General features: G+C 38.0%; 2 protein-coding genes across 13 annotated transcripts in view; one reads left to right on the top strand and one right to left on the bottom strand.

Annotated features, from left to right (window-relative positions):
• LOC108299718 (WD repeat containing planar cell polarity effector) overlaps positions 1 to 6,736 on the bottom strand; it is a 510,874-nt gene extending 504,138 nt beyond the window's left edge. For 9 of the 11 annotated variants that reach the window (XR_005199011.1, XR_005199010.1, XM_017522162.2 and 6 more), the window contains exon 1: positions 6,132 to 6,736. Coding sequence is in view for 7 of the 11 variants with exons in the window: in XM_017522162.2 (XP_017377651.1) it covers positions 6,132 to 6,206 (75 nt within the window). In the remaining 4 variants the exon portion in view is untranslated. The remainder of the gene's footprint in view (positions 1 to 6,131) is intronic. The other 2 variants (XM_037736187.1, XM_037736190.1) reach the window with 2 other exon arrangements.
• A 126-nt stretch (positions 6,737 to 6,862) lies between these two features.
• MDH1 (malate dehydrogenase 1) overlaps positions 6,863 to 14,456 on the top strand; it is an 18,912-nt gene continuing 11,318 nt past the window's right edge. Inside the window, exons 1-3 of one of the 2 annotated variants that reach the window (XM_017522169.2) lie at positions 6,863 to 6,984; positions 12,572 to 12,670; positions 13,505 to 13,601. In XM_017522169.2, the coding sequence (XP_017377658.1) occupies positions 6,982 to 6,984; positions 12,572 to 12,670; positions 13,505 to 13,601 (199 nt within the window). In that variant the 5' untranslated portion in view covers positions 6,863 to 6,981. The remainder of the gene's footprint in view (positions 6,985 to 12,571; positions 12,671 to 13,504; positions 13,602 to 14,456) is intronic. The other variant, XM_017522168.2, reaches the window with a different exon arrangement.

Genomic DNA, 14,456 nt, shown 5'->3' with positions numbered 1-14,456 from the left:
AAAAAAAAAAAAAAAAAGTGAAAAACTGAAAAAGTGAAAGTGAAAAAAGTGAAAAATGAAAAACTGCATAGAATGAACAGCATATATAAACATATATAACAGCATATTTTGCTCACTGCAAAATAAAAAATTAGTGGCCTTGAAGACATAGCAACAGAAACTTTACAAAATGAAACCTAAAAAGAAAAGAGAATTTGAAAAATAAACAGAGCACCAGTAAGCCATGAGACAACTTCAATCAGCTCACTACACATATAACTGTCATCCCCAAAACAGTGTCAGAATCGAAGGGCAGACAGAAAAAAAATATTTGAAGAAACAAAGCCAAAATTTCCCCAAATTCACTGAAAACTACAAACCTATAGATCCAAGAAGCTCAATGAACCCCAAGCACAAGAAACATGAAAAAGACTACACCAAGACACATCATAACGAAATTACTGAAAACCAGTAATAAAGAGAAAACTGCTAAAAGACACTTAAGTACGAATACATAAAAATGGTAGCAGATTTTTCATCAGAAAACAAAGCAAATGAAAAAACAGTGGATTAAGATCTTCAAAGTACTGAAAGATAAAACTATCAACCTAGAACTCTATACCCAGTGAAAATACCTTTCAAACACTTTTCCATACATACAAAAGCTGAGAGAATTTTTCAACAGCCAGTCCTCAAAAGAAATATTTTTTAAAAAGTAATTACATTAGGCAGAAGAAAAATCATACTATATTAGAATATAGTTCTATAAAAAGAAATTAAAGGACTGAAAATAGTACCTATACTGATGAATATTTAAGATGTTTTTCTCATCATTTAAATCTCTTTAAAAAATAACTGACTAAGTAAAAATAACAATGTTGCATGGGATTCATAACATGCAAAAGTAAAGTGTATGTCAACCACAGTACAATGGTCAGAAAGGGAGAAATGGAAGTAAATTATCGGAAGGTTTTTATACATGAAGTCATTACCATCAATAAGCCAACAAAGGTGATAAAATGGAATTGTAAAAAATTTCAATTAATCAAAAAGAAGGAAGAAAAGAGAGAACAAAAAACAAATGGGACAAATTGAAAATAAATAACAAGATGACATTTAAATTTAATCTTGAAATTTTTAATAGAATTTGGAAAAATGGAAATTCTTCTTTTACGGTACAAGTTTCATGAGTGGCTATTCTTTCTCAAATTTGCTGTTCAATAATAAAAGATAAAGTTCTAAGTCACTATGTTTTATATAAGATAGGATACATAGGCCGGGCGTGGTGGCTCACACCTGTAATCCAAGCACTTTGGAGGCCAAGGAGGGTGGATCACCTGAGTTTGGGAGTTCAAGACCAGCCTGACCAACATGGTGAAACCCCATCTTAAAAAAAAAAAAAAGAAAAGAAAAGTAAAGAAGAGAGGACACATAAGAGTGGTCAGTGCCTATAGTCCCAGCTACCTGGGAGGCTGAGACAGGAGGATCATTCAAGCCCAGGAGTTCTAGACCAGCCTCAGCAACATAGTGACACCACATCTCAAAGAAGAAGAAGAAGAAGAAAAAAAGAGTGGTCAGAGGTATATGTGTATTTTAAAATAAATAAATAAATAAAACAAGACTATGTGCAGTAGCTCATGCCTATAATACCAGTACTTTGGGAGGACAAGGCAGGAGTATCACTTAAGCCCAGGAATTTGAGGCTACAGTGATATGATCATACCACTGCACTCCAGCCTGGGAACCAGAGTGAGACCACCTCAAAATAAATAAATTAATGAATAAATACCCACATACTAACACAGCTTAAAAAGAAGTAGATTACCAATATGTTGAAGACCCCAGTACCCCCCTCTTACTCTCCTCCCCAAGCAACCACTATCCTAAATTCTGAATCATTCCTCTGCTCTTCTTTATGGTTTTACCAGACGTGTATGAAATCGTGAAAAACAGTGTTTGTTATAAATTTTTAATTTTTATAAAAATTAAATCATAGTGTATATATTCTTATATGGTTTGCTTTTTTCAATCAACATTGTATTTTTGATATTCATCCATGCTGGTGTGTATCTATGTTCTATTCATTTTCAATATATTTTTAAATTTTCTTATTGATGGCCACACGGGTAATTTCTAGAGTTGTGCTCTTAGAAACAGTGCTTAAAAACATCTTGTACATCTCGAGTTAAATGGGTATGTAAAGTAATGGAATTGCTACATTATGTTTCCAGACATAATGATCACTGTGTTATTAGCCTCATTTCATTAATGAAGGCTTAAAGACCTGGAAACTTGTTCGAGGTCACACAGGTAGGTAGTAAAGTTAAAACCAATAAATTCTATTTCTTCCACTTGAAAAAATGCAAGGTTAGGTAGCTGATACTTCTGGAAACATGTAATTATCAAGAAGAATCCTGATGAATCATGTTTTATCTTGTTTTACGTAGAGTTAAAAGAGGAGGTGCTAGCAAATTATTCACTCAATTCTACCACTTGACCACTCACAGCAACTTGACTACATAATGATCATGATTAAAACTTTTATTCTATTAAAATATCCTGTATTTCACCACTACTGAAAATTCTAGTCAAATGTTATAGTTTAAAATGTGTGCAAATTGTGTACATATAAAATTGTAAGACATAGTAATAAAGTGGTTCTCATTGTGACTACAATTTTAAATTACAAGCACTTTTATTTTTGCCATAACTAAATTTGGAATTACTATGTTTAAGATTCACTGAAGTGAATATTTTTTAAAATACTACATATTCATTTTAGAAATTTAAGAATACTTTCAAAAATGTCATGCATGTCATTTAAGCCAACCAAATAATTTCCAAGGTACCTAGCACTATACTTAAATAGTAAAAAGGGTAAAAAGCCAAAGTTTTATTTCAGCTCTGCAGTCTTTCCTTTAAAAAATATTTGTAATAAGGCCAGTTGCGGTGGTTCACACCTGTAATCCCAGCACTCTGGGAAGCCGAGGCAGACAGATCACAAATTCAGGAGTTCGAGACAAGCCTGGCCAATATGGTGAAACCCCATCTCTACTAAAAATACAAAAATTAGCTAGGAGTGGTGGCACACGCCTGTAATCCCAGCTACTCAGGATGCAGAGGCAGGGGAATTGCTTGAACCCAGGAGGTAGAGGTTGCAGTGAGCCAAGATCAGGCCACTGCACTCCAAACTGGGCGAGAGAACTAGACTCCATCTCAAAAAATAGTAATAATATATATATATGTATATATGTATATGTGAGTGTGTAATAATTTGGTCTCCAATTTATTTCACAAGTCTTAATCTTGCTTTTTAAATAATCCTATTTTCAATCACACTCTTATCTAACATGACTATTAATTACATGATCCTATGGTAAAGCACATATTTCTAAAAATGTAGCTACTTAAACCAACTGCAATGTAAAGGCATCTTTACATTACAGTACTTTCTAAATATTACATTGTTACTTTCAACAAAAAGGAATCAGATTATAACAAAATTGCTATAAAATAGCTTAAAAGCGTAATAGTACTTCATTAAACATTAAAATGAATGTGTTTTAACTAGCTCTATATCAATTTTATATATGCTACAGAAAAAATTAATATGAAGTTAAATAATTTTCTTTTTTTTTTCTTTTTGAGACAGGTGATGGTCTCACTCTGCCGCCGAGACTGGGGTGCAGTGGTGCCAATGCAACCTCTCCTTCCTGGGCTCAAGCAACCCTCCCACCTCAGCCTCCTGAGTAGTTGGGACTACTACAGGTGCAAGCTACCCTACTCAGCTAATTTTTTAAAAATTTTTTGTAGAGACAAGGTCTCAGTATATTGCCAAGGCTGGTCTCCAACTCTTGGACTCCGACTCTTCCGGCCTCAGCCTCTCAAAGTGCTGAGATTACAGGTGTGAGCCACCATGTCACTTTTATACTATAAAAAAGCATAAGATCTTGTGAGTTCCAAAGCGCCTTGGGTATCAAGAGCCAACATTCTATTTCACAGATCTGAAACTTAATGCTCCTTTAATATCTTTCCTGGATGCTGTCAGAATAGTATTTCAAACATTTTCTACAATTTGAATTAAATATTACCTTACTAAATAATGCGAGGCTGGGCAAAAAAAATTAAGTGTATCTCCAAATATAGCATAACAGTTTAATGCTCTGTTTGTTGCCTTACCAAAAAATGAATGTCTGCAACACATTCGCAAACCACCTAAAGATTCAAACTCACAATGAAATTGCAATGACATATTGTGCTATTTGACATTAGTTATTACCAAGACAGTTCAAAAGGAAGGGAACACTATCTTATTAGTATTAATTGGAAATGTGCTGATAGACCCACCTGACCAAACATCTTCTTGTAATGTATTATATTACCTGAGAAAGGTAACTTTTTTTTTTTTTTGGAGACAGTCTCACTCTGTCGCCAGGCTGGAGTGCAAGGGCGCGATCTTGGCTCACTGCAACCTCTGCCTCCCCGGTTCAAGCAATTCTCCCGCCTCAGCCTCTAGAGTAGCTGGGACTACAGGCATGCACCACCACGCCCGATTAATTTTTGTATTTTTAGTAGAAACGAGGTTTCATCATGTTGGCTAGGATGGCCTCAAATTCCTGACCTCGTGATCCACCACCTCGGCCTCGCAAAGCGCTGGAATTACAGGCATGAGCCACCGCACCTGGCCATATATTACGTGAGAAAGGTAATTTACAATCAGTGCTAATACACACCTTAACCTGATTTACAAAGGCAACTAGCTATAAACAGAACAAGGCCCATGAGCTACCACACAGGTGATTTCAATTCTGTATATCTGGACTGGATGGGAATACGGAGGCTCACACGTTTGTGGCCTTCTTGGAGTATGGGAATGTCACGTCCTGCTATAGGACTGCAGTGAGAATTCTGGTCATAAAAACTCTCCCTTCTAAAATTCACTGTAAATCAAGGACAAAAATCATGAGATTTTTAAAGACAATAACATGGAAAAATATTTCTGTTAGCAGCTAGTAGAAGTATTCGTTAAAAAGGATAATGAGAGACATTTTTGGTAACAGCTCAGAGTAAAAAGTAAAACTCAGAGAACCTAGGCTTGAGAATAATGCACACCTACTAATTCAGGACTAGACACATAAATTTGAGAGCTTTTAACATAAAAGTAGTATTTGAAGTGACGCAACTCGTGAATTAGCTCACTGAAGGATTCAGTATAGACAGAATGCAGGCACCCCGATGTAAAGAGATCACAACAACAAAAAAAAAGGTTAAAAAAAAAAAACTCGGAAGGACTGAGAACCAGTGACAAAAGAGGAAAACCAGGAAAGTTTGTTGCCTGAGAACCAAATGAATAAAGAGATACAAGGAGAGTCATTCAGGTATGATATTAATAAATGCTAAAAGTAAAGCATTACATTTTTTTCCAAAAATAGTAAATCCTCCAAAACGGAAAAAAATTGAAAGATATTTTACTTGGCATTCATTTATCAGTAATAGAGAAAAAAACGGAAGTTATAACAATGTAATCTAATAGAGATATTTTAATCATTTTCATTACGTGTATGCTACTCCCAAGCATCGTATCTTCCTTTTAACATCCACATGAAACAAGCTTTTAAAGAGCACAGCAATTCTCTTGGGCAGCATTAATTTTAAAGAGAACCTCTTAAGTTGTTTTACCAGCTGAGACTGACTAAACAACCAGTGTCTCCCATTCAGCTTCCAGTCTTTCCTCAGAAATGCCGCTCTGGCATAACTTTTAAGACTCAAGATGGTTTAAAGCGCACCCTGTTTCTTCCAAAGAGAACGGGCAAAACTCAACATTCATGGAGGGCTTAGAGAAAGTTATATCCAAATACTGTGACCTCCTGGAAGAGAGACGCTCAACTCCTACAAAGTAGATGCTCAATAAATATTTTTGATTTAACTCTGGAAAAGCTCAATTTTACAGCGGCGTTGGGGGTGCGCCTACTCCAGGGCACCATCCCCTCCAGAATAGTTGCATTCCCACGCCCCTCATACTCGGCGCAGAGATGGGACCCACGAACATGCAGGCATCCTCCCAGTTAATAAAAGCAATGCAGGACGGCGCACAACCGCATTTCTGACTCTAAGTTTAAAAGAAAACCCCTCGCCCTCGGGCCAGGGCTCACCTGCCTCGAGAGTGGGGAAGAAGCGCGGCTCCCGCTCGCTTCGGAGTAGGCGTCCCGTGAAAACTCTCGCCTCATCACCAGGACAGAAGCTTCTACCCCGGGCAGAGGCTTCCTAAGCAAGAGTCCCTGGACCCGGGAGGGAGCGACACGCTTGCTCCGTCTCTAGGGTCTCCGGGTCGCCGCCGACGCAGTTCGCTCAGGTGCTACCCGGCGGCTTGAGTGTGCGCGCGCTCCCGCCTCGTCGCTTAGCAACCTCAGAAGCTGTCGGGTAATCCCAACTTAATAATTCCTCCTCCCCTCCAGAGTGTGAATTGTTTTTTAAAAGATTTTGTTTCCGGGTCGAGCCAGCTTTACGCAGCGGAAGGTCTCTTTACCTTCCACGTTTACCCTCAGGGGAGGATGAAGTTTCAGTCGCACGCGTGGGGATGATGTCGCTAAGGTGTCGGTCTCTCCTCCCTAGACTTACATACTCTGTCTCTCCCGCCAATTGCCAGGCGCCATCAGGCAGAGCCTTTTTTCATGAGCCCAAACCATCCGCGTGTCGCCTTTCTCCAATCAGAGCGGCTCATCCTCAGGGACTACTTTGCAATTGACGAATTGCGCAGGGAGAGGAACGTGAGAAAACCCTCTGGTCTCGGGAAGTGTAGTTCAATTCTTAAAGGAAACGCTTTGGCGATTGCGCCAGAACCAGGACAGTGTAAACTACAATTCCCAGAGGGCGCCGCGTCGCGAGCGGAGCCTTTTTTCGCTAACACCGCTCGCCCTCTCCGAGTCAGTTCCGCAGTAGAGGTGACCTGAAGCTCTGAGGCTCGTTTTGCAGGCGTTGAAATTGTCCTCGCAGTTTTCAGTCATGGTGAGTGTGGGCCCCGGGTGCCTGCCTATCTCCGGCACTCGCGCCCTTGTGTGGGGTTTCTTGCACTTTAGGGACTTTTGGGAGGCAGATCTGCAAGGCACTGTCCTTCGTGCCCTTTGGAAAGCTCGGACTCATCTTCTGGGGATTGTCGAAGTGACCCAATAATTGGGAAGGGATTGACGTCCACCTTGCAGGGCATGGGGAGGCCCTTAGGAGGACTCTGGAGAAGTATTTGTTCTTGGAGAGGCACGATCTTAATCCTGCTGCGTGGCGAGAGGACAAAATACGAGCTTTAGCTATTTTCCGAAGGACATTATGGGGTTTGTTTGATAAGGACGATAAGGTTTGCGATGGGAGGGAAAGGTTGGGTCCTAACCCCTTTTTCTCCTCATTAGCCCACAGTGTTTATAAGGGCTTTTGTCACAGGGCCTTTGAAAGCAAAAATCTGGAAAGGTAGTATTTACCAGGTGCTCCAGATTACGATCTACGTTTGCAGGAGAGGTGTTTCCGCCATATCTAATTTCACAAAATTAGAAACCCGTTCATTGACCTCCTTTTGCAATGCCAAGATATGCTGAAGTGACGGCATCACTAGCCAGATAACTACTGCACATATTCTTTATTGAACTGTATGAGTTCCAGAAGCACCTCTTTTAAATGTAACAGTGTAACCATTTTGTCATGGAAGACCTGGATAACCTAGATCTCCATCTCTTGCCTCTGCTGAAAGAGAGGGAGAGGGGGAGGGTTGTTGAAGGAACTCTGACGTAGGAATAATTTGCGTACTGCTTGAAGGTGACATTTGTTATCAAACTCAGAGAAATCGCTTCATACTATAAACACAATGGCTTTTATTTATAGTTGCGACTATTTTTTTTTACTTTATCTCCAAAATACTAAAATGGCTGGAGAATGTGGAGAAATGTTCGAATGAATTGGAAATTTTCCAGAACCTGAAAAGACACGTTTTCAAGGCAAGGGCATTACTCTCTCTGCCTATATAACGGGGCCATTGGAGACAGCTGCCAATTTCCAGTGGGTGTTAAACCTAGGTCTGCTAAATATTTTGTCACATAATTAGTCATTTAAATTACAGTTTCAGTGGTTTCCGTCCTAATCACCTTAGGTAAGCAGAGGTACTTATTATCTGAGAACTTTGGACTTTTTTCTTTTAGAACTAAATGGGATTTTTTAAAGGTCATCTTGACGAATCTCCCCACTTCAGATCTTTAAGTTGAGTTTATCGAGACCCAGAGAGAATGTAATTTGCCCCATGAGTCTCACACTCTATCCATTTTTCTATATTGTGTCTTATACTTACCAAGTCTTGCTGAATATTTATTTTTATAGGGACCACTGCAGTGGGGTCTCGCAGCTATACTCAACTCTCTGAAAATTTATTTTTAGTAGCTGAGATTTTGGATGAAGTTACCAGCTCATACTGCATATACAAACTCAACTATGTTATCTACATGTAGATTTTTTTTATAGCTTTATTCCTTACAATTCAAAATATTGGAATTCTAGAATTCAAAGGAAATTTGGAGATTATTTTATTTACTCTTATAATGTTGTCTGTTGAGGTCAGATAATTTTCCCAAGGTCACAGAGAGATTGTGGGCTCCTGATTCTTAGCTGGTTTTCCCTAGCAAGGTCCCATCCCTAGAAGGTCACTGAGGTGCCAGATAGCAGAGAGACAGAACATAAAGAAGAATTTGTCTGGCAGTTTGCTGAAACTGACAGCAAACTCACAAATGACTCAATTTCCTTGCCCCTTCAGGAGAGTGTATGATGATCAGAGTTAGAAAAGAGCCTTTTTTGTAAGCTCATTCAAAGGGAAGGATTCTTTGCTTTTTGTCTATGGGGAGTGACAGCAAAATAAACTGTATGAAGGAATCTAAATGGTAGTGCTTATTTTTTGTGTTACAGAAATACATGTAATTTAGAAATATATATAAATTAGAAAGTGAAAAAGGAATATGTGGATCTGTCTGTGGAGTAAGAGAGATACTTAAATTCAATCTTTATAGCTGAGAAGTTAGCACGGAGCATGCATCTGCAGGAAGATCATTGGTGCCTTGCTAAGAGCAGAGACATTCCTTCTTTGGATCTTGGCAGACTGCCCAGATATCTGAGCAAAGAATAGTAACCTATGTTCACACTGTAACATTGTGAAAGTCAGCAGGACTCTCCCACCCTCCTGGTTTTCAGCTCCAATGTACCAGATCTGGACTTTTCTTTCTCTGTTTCATCTTCAAACATTCAGACACTAAGCCTCATACTACTATTAAGAAGATGGAATTACCTACCTGTGAAAGTAATTTCTCCAAAGACACAAAAGGAAACTGCTGAAGTGGAATTAACTCTTCATTAGGTGGCCACAACCCATCACTAAGGGCAGTGATAACTGTGAATATGTTTTTAAGTAGCTACTAAAATTGACTGCATTATTCTAACCATACAGGTGACCTTATGGGAGGCTAAACTTTATAGATAGTGATCTTCACTCTCTCCTACTCCACTTTTCTTATCCTAGCTTGTTGTACATTGAAGTTGTATGTGTTTATACTTGTTACTCTAACCTTCCCTCATTCAACAAATACTTGTTGAACACCATATGGAAATGCTAATTCATATCAAAGGCAGACTGCTCTCAAGGGAGCTTCACAGCCTAATAGAGAGCAACAGACATGTAAATAGAAAACCACAGGCTATTAAAGTCTTTAGAAGAAAATTCTGTGATGATAATTATAAATACTTGCTACTACTGTTCTTAGTGCTTTGTGTGTTAACTCTTTTAATCCTTAAAACTGCTCTGTTTGTTAGATAATTGCTATTATTGTCTCCATTTTACTATGGGGAAATAATACAGAGAGATTAAGTAACTTGTCCTAGAGCATACAGTTAATGAGTTGTGGAACCAGGACTTGAACCCAGAAAGTCTGACTCCAGAGTCAATCTCTTTAACTACTGCTCTCTACTGCCTCTCTAGCCCCCTGTTTTAGAGAATTGGCTTATCCTCTTGTTTTCTTCTGATTCGCCAATGGATTCCTTGGCCTAAAATAGTACCAAGTACATGATAGGAATTTAGTGGTGTTTTGTTTAATGAATGAATTAAATGAGACAGCAGTTTGTCAGTAGGTTTATAAGGCATTATCATTAGTACTAGTGACATAAATAAGTTTGTTAACTATAGTTGGAACTATTGTGTTCACTAAGTTTCCAACCTTCTGAAAACATAGTATATATGAATAAAATACCTTTTGTCTTCATAGTATATATGAATAAATTTTTGTTTGTTTGAGACAGGATCTCGCTCTGTCACCAAGGCTGAAGTGCACTGACACAGTAATGGCACACTGTAGCCTTCCAAGGTTCAAGTGATTCTCCTACTTCAGCCTCCCGAGTGCCTGGAACTACAGCATGTGCCACCACACCCAGCTAAATTGTTTATTAAGAGACAGGATCTCACTATGTTACCCAGACTGGTCTCAAACTCCTGGGCTCAAGTGATCTACCGCCTCGGACCCCCAGCAATGTGCTGGGATTGTAGGCATGAGCCACTGCATTCAGCCTTAAATATCTCAAATGAATAAAATAGCTTTAAAAAAAAATTTTTTTAAGTTACATATGTTTCCAAACAGTTCTTACACATTTCCATCTTTTTGGTAGTTTTACAGGACCCAGCTATTCCTTCAAGTAAATATCGGAGTTATAACTATGTGCCAGGAGTTTTTCTAGGCAATTGAGATATAGCAGTAAAAAAAAATAGACAAAGTTCCTGTCCTTAAGGATCTTGCATTCTAAAGGGAAAGGGAGTAATAATAATAATTTCTTCCTCTATTCCCTTTTCCTTACCTATTCTACTTGACTTTAAGAAGGGAAATGACATAATGAAAAACATATTTAGGCGATTAAAGATTTTTCTATAAATAGTAATAATAAATTAGAAAACAAATATTGTATATTTGTTTTTGCTATGATCATTTTTCTACACCAGTTAACACTATTATTATTATTTTTTTTTTTTGAGACTGAGTTCTTATTGCCCAGGCTGAAGTGCAATGATCCAATCTTGGCTCACTGCAACCTCCGCCTCCAGGTTCAAGCAATTCTCCTGCCTCAGCCTCCTGAATAGCTAGGATTACAGACATGTGTTGCGATGCCTGGCTAATTTTTGTATTTTTAGCAGAGACAGGATTTCTCCATGTTGGTCAGGCTGGTCTCAAACTCCTGACCTCAGGTGATCTGCCTGCCTCGGCCTCCTAAAGTGCTGGAATTATACGTGTGAGCCACTGGGACCAGCCTGACACTTCTTTTTTGAAACTTTTTTCCTTTGACTTCTGTGGGTACCAAATTGCTGAGTGCTGCTGACCTTGAGCTTAGAGTTAGAAGCGTAAAAGAAGCCTTCCAGGCTATCCATTCTTGTTTCATCTCAGAGACATGATTCTAATCTGGAAGAGGGAATTTTAAATAAAAAGAAACCAAACAGTTGTAGGCTTAGTCACATCAATGGACCATTTCTCATTGCAGGTTGGGGTAAAGATGGCAGTGGAAGGACATTTACCCAGCATTGTCAGGGAAAGGAATGGTTCACCTTAATTGAATTTTTCTGTCTAACTAAACTTACCAATTAAGTTTCTAAACATTATTGTTTTGTTCTTTTTAATAGAAATATTTCGGGGGTTTTCTCTTTGTTCAATCCCCCCTCCCTCTGTCTATGTATGGGGGAGCTGTTTTCTTCTTCCTTCTTTTTTGCCTATTAAACTTTTGGCTCCTTAAAACCACACACATACACACAAAATTCTATTTTTTACATTCTCTTAGCTTAGTCTTTTTTTAATGACTCAGTCATCACCTTGAATATCAGTTATCTTTGTTTATATGTCTGTATTTTGTTCAGGGTCTGTTGAAATCTTTCTTTGTATGTCTTCCCCCTCCTCGCTTTTAAAAATAATTTTCCCTTGGAATCAGATTGTCAGCTGTCTGTCACTACATGTTGCTGTTATATATTATTATTTAATACTAAAATATACCATAATCCAGAAATTATCATTTTCTCCTTTTTGTTTCTCCCAAAATAAAAAATAAAATCTTGTTTTTCCTCCTTCAGACAATAAAGTTGAAGCATGATTGTCTTATTTAAATGTTTTAGCTCAATGTAAATGGAAAGTTTTAGCCTCTTACTCCTCTTCTTGGTATGAAAATTCTGTTGAACAGATGGGAGTGGGGGCTTTGCATAATAAGGATTTATGCAGTTCTAGTGGCCGCCAGGGTTTGGATCATCACATGCCGAGCACATCAACATTGTTGGACCTATTTTAGCAGCAAAATATCCCCAAAAAGGTGGATAAGATTATGTAAGTAAATCCAGGATAACACTTTTAGCTCCCTACATAGTGAGAGTTAAATAACACCATGTAAATATGCAGCACATTCATTTTCTACTAAGCCAGATGCGAAGAGAGTTTTAAATTTTACATTCATTTTTAAAGTATGTGGATTTCTTACTATAGTAAGATTTCTTACTGGATATTTTTAAGGTACAGTAGTACTTAAAGATGTTAATGGGTCTTTTTCATTACAGTCTGAACCAATCAGAGTCCTTGTGACTGGAGCAGCTGGTCAGATTGCATATTCACTGCTGTACAGTATTGGAAATGGATCTGTCTTTGGTAAAGACCAGGTAGGAACAGATGTCTATAAATCTTAAGTTATTAGAGTAAGAATATGGTTGATAAAATTCTGTATTTAGTTGTACACAAATTGTAAAACAATGAAGGAATAGATAATCCCAAGAAATGTAATAGGCACATTGCTATAAATGGAAGCTAGTAAGGTATTTATATGTATTCCTCCAGGCACTGAAAGCACTTTGCAAATGAGAACTCTTCCATATATTGTACTTAGTTGACTTGGTGCAACCAGCAGGTGTCAGTCAATGGGAGATAACACTAATGACAGTAACTTACAGTCATGTGGGAAAAAAAGTTGCTCAGTGAGCACTTCCTTGTTCATAAATGGCCCTTTAGAACCAAAATAGTCAGAAAATCTGCTTCCCAATAGAAGCAGGTGCTCCCATTTCCAACAATCCCAATTAATTTACAGTAAAATCCTTTTCTAAGGTATTCATTTATTCCATTTCTTGACCCATGGATATTGAATTCTTCTTTCATGTCAGATACCGTACTTAGCTTTCCATGAACTGAAATCAAACATACAGCTATTAACAATAAGAGCAAGCTGTGGTATGTCACTCAATTTGATGTTTTTTTCACATACTCTTAAAATTGAGTAGTGGTGATTCCTCTCACTGTGTCTGCTAGCAAACTGGTGCTGGTTTTATAGCATTCTTTTTTCTGAAACGGCATAGTACTAGATACCTGACCTCCTAAAATAATCATCATGACTAATTAATGGGAATTATATGCATGTACATACCAAATAAAAACTGAAAAGACTGTCTTGTGTCTAAATGAAATAGCCTACACTAACAGATACTGTTCTTGATATTTGGTAGCCTATAATTCTTGTGCTGTTGGATATCACCCCCATGATGGGTGTCCTGGACGGTGTCCTAATGGAACTTCAAGACTGTGCCCTTCCCCTCCTGAAAGGTGAGTTAGGGATAGAGAAAGGATTTTATAATATCAGTGTCAGGTAAAGGACTATCCTTTTTCCCCAAATGTGTGTGTACATGATTAATTATGCCAGTTAAGTGTAATATTGCATAAGGATTATATACTTGACATTGTCTACACACATACATTATAGACAGTGTAGGAATTGCCTACATTGTGTTATGTAGTCTACCTAAATGGTAATAGTAGCATCCTGTAAGGGAAAACTTTCTCAGTTGTGCAGGATGTCCTTCTCTATATATTGCTATGGAAGTTAGTTGGTTCCTCTTATATGGTCCCCATCCCATCCACCAGTCATCAGGTTGAGACAGAGTATAAAATTGTCCTTACCATATGCTGTATAGTTTGCAAAAAACTCAGAAGAGCTCAGATACGGCCCTTTGCAAAGCATTGAACTGTACCACAAATATAATAAGGAGGGCTTAAATTTGATTGAAGTTTATTAAAATAATTCTAAATTCATTTGAATTCTTTAGCTATAGCTTCATCATAGTCTTTTTTTAGGGGGTAGGGATTAATTAATGATACTCTCCTAGAAGTTTGCACTAAGCAAAATAATATATACCTCCCAAGAAAAACTTTCCTTAAAATTCTTCATCTGTTGAGTAAACATTTGCTAGAAAGGATACTCTGCCATCTAAGTCTTTTGGTTGCATAGTTCCGTAGAAGAATACATGACTGCCCACACTATTCTGTTGGTTCCCTTTTCTCACCCACAACTCTTTCCAAATCAGCTTTGTTGCTTTTTCCCATTTGTATTCCTTTGTCTGCTGAGTTCCCTGTGTTTTCTTCTGAAGGTCCCAGATTGCAGTCAGTTTGTCCCCTGCCAGA

This window comes from Cebus imitator, unplaced genomic scaffold, assembly GCF_001604975.1.
Source record: "Cebus imitator isolate Cc_AM_T3 unplaced genomic scaffold, Cebus_imitator-1.0 Scaffold23, whole genome shotgun sequence".
Classification (NCBI taxonomy): Eukaryota; Metazoa; Chordata; class Mammalia; order Primates; family Cebidae; genus Cebus; species Cebus imitator.
Note: the sequence above shows the minus strand (reverse complement) of the source record. Positions and strands in the feature narration are given on the sequence as shown.